Genomic DNA, 6044 nt, shown 5'->3' on the forward strand with positions numbered 1-6044 from the left:
AAGGAACAAAGGCTGCCTGGCAGATAGTCTCAAGATTCCGGCTGCCATGTTGGCACTGTTCATCGGTTTGGGGCTATTCCCCCTAAATCAGAGGGTTCTGACATGAAATTGGAGTTCAAGCAAGCTTAGAGATTTTTGTTGTTGTTAGGATGCTCTTTTTTCACGGCTGGAGTTCGAGTGCTGCTTTCTAGCACCTTAGAAGTAGAAGTGCGGAGAGCTGCGAATAATATTAACATTAAAGGGAGATAATTTGTGGGCTTTTTAGGTGTGAGGTACTGTTTCCTAGTCATATTAATTGCTTGGAATTCTTTAGAGAAAGTACAAAAAATTACACTGAATTCTTTTAATTACTTAATTGACTTTATTTGCATATATTGTACTGCATAAATTATATGCGAGCGCATCCGGTTCCTGAGAGGGAGAATATCTGTGTTGGTCTCGTGTTTCTTCTGGCAGCTGTTATGTATCGCTGTGTCCTGGCCAAAGAAATGTTCCTCGAATCCTTTGCGTCAGCTGTCGCTGTGCTGAAACGCAGGGGTAGGTAACAGGAGGGATTCAGGAGCCTGAAGCCACAACAGGGGAAACTGAGGCAGGAAACACGTTCATTTCTTAGAAGCGACGCAGTTTTGTGATGGATGTTTCTGCAGTGAGTGGCACTGCGACCTTAGCAGCAAACTGCTTCACCTTTCCCCGTTTCCTTGTGGGTGAAGTAAACAGCAGCACGTCCCTGCCCTTCAGGTTTGTCACCACATTGGGCTGAAGCAGCTCGTGGTACGACCGTTACGTAATTATGAGGACTGGCTATTGCAGGAGAGCATTTCAACGGGAAAAAAAAAACCTGCTTGTCTAAGATGGTGTTTGGGTTAATAACAGGGGTTTAGAAGGAAGTTGTAGTTGTACCTTTTCTGTGCCGTTCCAGTTTCACCTTTTGGGTCTTTGGCTTTTTTTTCAAGACAGCATTAACCGGCAGTTTGCATTGTTGTGGAACAGCACAGGAATGTAATTGTATCTCACTGCAAAAGGGGGGGAAGAAGCTCACGGAGACTCTGGCATGGAGTGTTTTACGTTTCCTTTCCATGGGAGGAGCTAAGAACAGATTTTCATGTTCTTTAACTAAGCCTGTGACCACCATCTTATTTTGGTTTTTCCGCAAAGGTCAGTGTTTTCAGCGTGTCCTCAGTTGCCAGAGGCCCGATTCTCATCTCGCGGCTCCTTTTTGGCTCAGATTAAGTTGCGTTACAGTCAAAGTTAACGTTTCTCTGTTCTCTTTTCAGTGTGCAAGGAGCCCCCTTACAAAGTGGAGGAGTCTGGCTACGCCGGCTTCATTATGCCCATTGAAGTGCACTTCAAAAATAAGGTAGAATCTGATTTCTGGTCTTCTAATTGTTTTGAGCGGTGCCAGAGCCTGAAACCGCCTGACAGAAAGACTCTAAATTATGTGACTGGTTTATGTGTGTGTTTTTTATTAGTCTAATAAATAGAATTTAACTGGTGAGTTGGAAGCTCTTGCCAGACTTCAAAAGAAAGCTTTTGGCAGAAATGGAATTGTCTAGAAAGGTAATATCAGGACAGCGCGATGGTCCTAGAGATTCTGCACAGAGATTGTAACGAGCTTCTCTAGCATGGATAGCGCTAAAGCAGTTAAAAATAATTTATGCAAATAGGGAAGTAAATAAATGCTTGATTTTTATAAACATTTGTAAATACCTTGGTGACTGGCGATATATTAAATCCATTTTTTAATCTGCAATCTTATTAAATTTGCTGGACAGGTATAAAATTTGTCTAGGTCCAAGACAAACATTTGCATATAGAGGACAAGTATTTACAGCTATGTTAAAAATATTGTTGTTGTGATTCAGTGCTCTTCCAAAAAGCAAACACTGAATATTTTAAGCCTTAAGATGCATTGCCAGCAAGTGCATGAAAGTTAAAATTTGGGATTTATTGCTTGCTTCAAGTCTTGCCGCAGAGGTCACGTGCTACGTGACTTGAGGAAGGTTATGGAAAAAGGGATTTGGGCACTTGTGTTCATGTGAACTCGGTTTCAGTTAAATTGTTTTGTTAAACATGATTATCGAATCTCTCTGCTTCTGATTAGTAATTAAATAAAATTAATGTTCCACTCATTATCCTTTTGAGGGACCCTAGATAAACCGTAAAGTGACCCTTAAGCCACACCGCTATAACCTACGCTGCCACCCGCACCACCTCAACCCCCCAAGCACAAGCCCTCACCCAGGTTTTGTTGACAGCAGACCACAAATAACACTAATTCTCTTTAGAGTCCCAGCACCCTTCCCCTCATTCCTCCCCGAAACGTGTCCATCTGTCGCGGCCCTCTCGCCCCGGTCTAGTGCAGTACAGTCTCCCAGCAGAGTCATTTTGTGCATTTTAGGTTGGCTTTTGGCCTGCTGCATTGCTCTAACCCCACTTGATGAGGCTGAATTATGAGACTGAACGACAAAACTTGTCTTCTAAACCTGGGAATGTTTGGCCCACAACTTTCTTTTGGGTGGGTGGGATGTGAAGAGGCAGTTCAAGGGTAGGGCACAGAGGTTGTTCATAGAAGCAGCTTTTTTGGCAAACACTGAAAACTGTCTTGAATGCAAAAAAGAAAAAACAAGCCTCCAAAGCTTAAAAGCAGTTTGACTTCTGGTGGCTTTGGGTAGAAATCAGGCAGCTGTTCCTCTGCACTGTGGGTCGGCTTAATCCAGGTCCAAAATCTCCCTTTACATTCCTGACCAAAAAACATCAGCTTCTCCACACGAATATCTTGTAAGGGTAATCTTGAATGACTGCGGAGAATGAACTATGTTTTGTTCCTGCTCTTCCCTTTTTCCTTCCTTTCTTCAATCCCACTTGTCTTTTTCCTGCAGATCTCCCATGGCTTTGCCTGCCCCAAGTCCTCCAATCCTCCTATTTCATTGCTGTGGTTTTTTGTAGGTGTGTTTGGCATGGACTGTCGTCTCCGTTCTGACACTTTTTTTTCTCTCCATCCCTCATGTCCGTGTGCTCCTTGCAGAGTACAGAACTGGCAGCTTCTCTGAGTACCGCTTGGTTTCTCACCCACCGGAGTCATCACTTCTCATTGTTTCTCTACGCACGTGACTGTGCGGTTGCTCTTTTAGCGTTAGGGGTAGGATGGCTTTTATAAATAAGGGAAATAGATGGTCTCTGTTCTTAGGGCAAACAATGGAAGTGGCAGTTAATTTAGGAGAAGGCGGTTTGGGTTTGGCATTTTGGTCTTCAGAAATGTGAAAACTAAAGAGGGGAACAGGTTTAGGGGCCGACTTGCTTCCAAAACTACTAATCTTCAAACGACTCACTTTTGCCCCGTTTTTGGATGCACGCTCTGTGGAGAAGGTCTTTTCCACATTAAGTTGATTGACAAATTCACTAATTAAGGAGTTTCAGACAGCATCTCCTGTTCTTAAATTGGGGCAAGCGGTGGTCGAGGGGGAAATGAGATAACTTCTGTCTTCCAGCCCCTCACTGGAACAGAGATGCGATCCCAGGCTCAGCCGTGAACTTGGAACACAAGAACTGTACTGAAGTAGTTTGAAATTGGCTTTTACTGTTTAAAAGTAATTTTTCCTTATGTCAGACAGTGTTGTATTCTCTGCACGTTTGCAAGTTGAGCGTGGTACTAAGGATTGCGAGAAGCTTAGAAGCTGCCTGGCGCTGTGAAGAATTTGGCTCCTCTGACCGCTATTGCCTGGTGACGCTGTTGTGAAATATTAAGAGCTGCGATAATTGTCACAAGTGGAGCTGAAGGAAATGTAAGAGATAAATACTTCGGCAAAGAGAGAGGTGTGAAGACAAAAGATAAGCAAAGACTGGTTTGTAGTAAAAGTAGTAAGACTGGGAAGGAGGAGGAGGAAGGGTGGCAGGGGCTTTGAATACAGCCTGCTTTCTCCTGCCATAAAGAATATAACATTAAAGCACCGAATAAATAAGTCTTTACTACTTCAAGACCATATGTTGACTCTGATCTCCAAACCCATTGACACCGGTGGGGATCAGCTGTTGTGCGTGGAGCATGTATCACTCTGAATTTGCCTGGACTGATCAGAGCGTTTGGGGCTCATCCTTGAATAACTCTTTTCAAGTCCGTGTCAGGGATTTGTTCTGGGATTGGGGCAAAAAGGCTGTTCAGTGGGTGGCTCTTTCTGGCCATATGCTCCCGACATTCTCGCACGTTTGTGATGTGTGTCCTCTTGGTTGAGACCAGCATGGCTTTGGGGTTTGTTTATCAATGTGTCTTTAGCTTTGTAAAGGTGTGAAGAGGAAGGATTTAACGAGGGAGCTGAACTAATCTGTGGAGGTTGATCTTTGCCGTGGTTGGCAGAAAATTTTTTTTTTGTGCTGTTGAAGCCTCCTAGCTTCCCCGTTTCCTCTCCCTGTTCTAATTTGTTACTGGGATGATAAACAGTGGGTGTCACAGCCAGCGGACTCTTTGCTTTGGCTGAAGAGACGCAGGCCTGCTCACTGCGTAGGAGCAGCTTCACTGAACAGCTGTATTGAACTTCATCGGGGATTTCTGTGGGCATAAACTTTGCATAAAACTGCCCATTAACCCTTTGGGTTGGAATAGTCTCCCTTTGTCATTGTTGTCTGTTTGGAGCAGGAGAATCGGTGCCTTTGGAGCCTTTCTGTGAGACAGGGACGTGTCAGCCATCCTGACCAAAAAGTGTGCCTCAAAAAAGGTGCAAGAGCTTGTTCTCTACAGAGGTAGTTTTGCTGGCTGATGTGTGTTTGTCCTTCCTGTGCTGCAGTTCAGTTCCTCAGCAAGTTGGGGCTTCTCTGTCTCGCCATTTGAATTACAGAATATCTGCTCTGAACACCGCTGTGAGCCTGGGCAGTTTGTGTGGCTGAGCTTTGCAGAGTTGCCATGGTCTGTACAGGGCATGGAACTTGCCATCCTGTTTGATACTGGTGGCCTGCTGGAGCCTTTGCCTCTGTCACTGAACCTGAAAAACCGATGGCAGGGACTCAGTGGGTGGAATGATAAAGCTTTTGAAAGCACAGTTGACTAATGACAGTGGATCAGTTGGGATTGTTGGACTGAAAATGGTAGTGTGCTATTTTTATTTTGAAATCCTTTGTGTCCTTCCCGTACCGAGAGCTGCTCTTAGCGGTTTGCGGTGCTTGAATCAATACAAACCAGGTACGATAAATGTGTGGCTGTTTTTGTGCTGCTCTCCCCCACTCAATTTCAACAGTCTTGAGACTTTTTTCCCGGCCTTGTTGTTGTCTCCTGATACACCTCTTGTGTGTCTGGTGTAATCTTCAGGCTGTAAGACAGGTAGGACTTTGTATTCATCCCCCGTTGCATTTTTGCATCCTAATCAAGTTGGATCAATATCCCACTCCCAACAAAAGCTAAAGGTCTGGTGTACTTTCATGCTGTTCCGTTAGAAGGAGATGATATTAATGCAACATGGATAAGATGTTGTATTAAAGTCTCTTTAAAGATCCTACCTCCCCCTTTCAGTGCTAGAGATTAAAGGCTTCCAGTATTTACATAATGGATACGTGTAACTTGGGCTTTTTCCATTAGCGAAAAGGGAGATAAGCAAAGAAAGCAGCGAAATCCGTTTGATTTTTCCAGGCAGGTTCACAACAAAAACATGCATATTTTACCCCCTCTGCAATATTTGTAGTTGCGATATATAAACTACATTGAAAAATACTAGAGAAGGGAAAAATGATCTGTGTTTCTGAGCAGAGCTCGTGGAGACGCTGTACGGGGTTGCCCATGTGGCAGGGAGGTGAAACTGGAGCTCGGTTCGAGCTACGTGTCAGGACAGCGCGTCAGGAAGGTATTGGCTGGTGAAACGCTCCTGAGGAAGGTCCCGGGTTGGCACCAGACATTTGATTTTCTTTGACAAATTGCTGAGTTACTGGGGCAGGGTCTGCTAGGGCACGGTGTGGTTTGAGGAAAGGAGCAGTCAGTTTAACCCGTTAGTATTAGCTCAGCGCTGCTGGCAGCTGTGAGGAGTAAAGCTGTCCTCTTGTCCAGCCGTTATGGGGGAGGCCTT

General features: G+C 44.6%; 1 protein-coding gene across 1 annotated transcript in view; it reads left to right on the plus strand.

The window, feature by feature from the left end:
* MLLT1 (myeloid/lymphoid or mixed-lineage leukemia (trithorax homolog, Drosophila); translocated to, 1) overlaps window positions 1-6044 on the plus strand; it is a gene marked incomplete at its 5' end in the record, with an annotated part of 23891 nt that overhangs the window by 1787 nt on the left and 16060 nt on the right. Inside the window, one exon of the mRNA XM_010136839.1 lies at window positions 1275-1357. Within this exon, the coding sequence (XP_010135141.1) occupies window positions 1275-1357 (83 nt within the window). The remainder of the gene's footprint in view (window positions 1-1274; window positions 1358-6044) is intronic.

Source organism: Buceros rhinoceros, unplaced genomic scaffold, assembly GCF_000710305.1.
Source record: "Buceros rhinoceros silvestris isolate BGI_N320 unplaced genomic scaffold, ASM71030v1 scaffold20085, whole genome shotgun sequence".
Lineage (NCBI taxonomy): Eukaryota > Metazoa > Chordata > Aves > Bucerotiformes > Bucerotidae > Buceros > Buceros rhinoceros.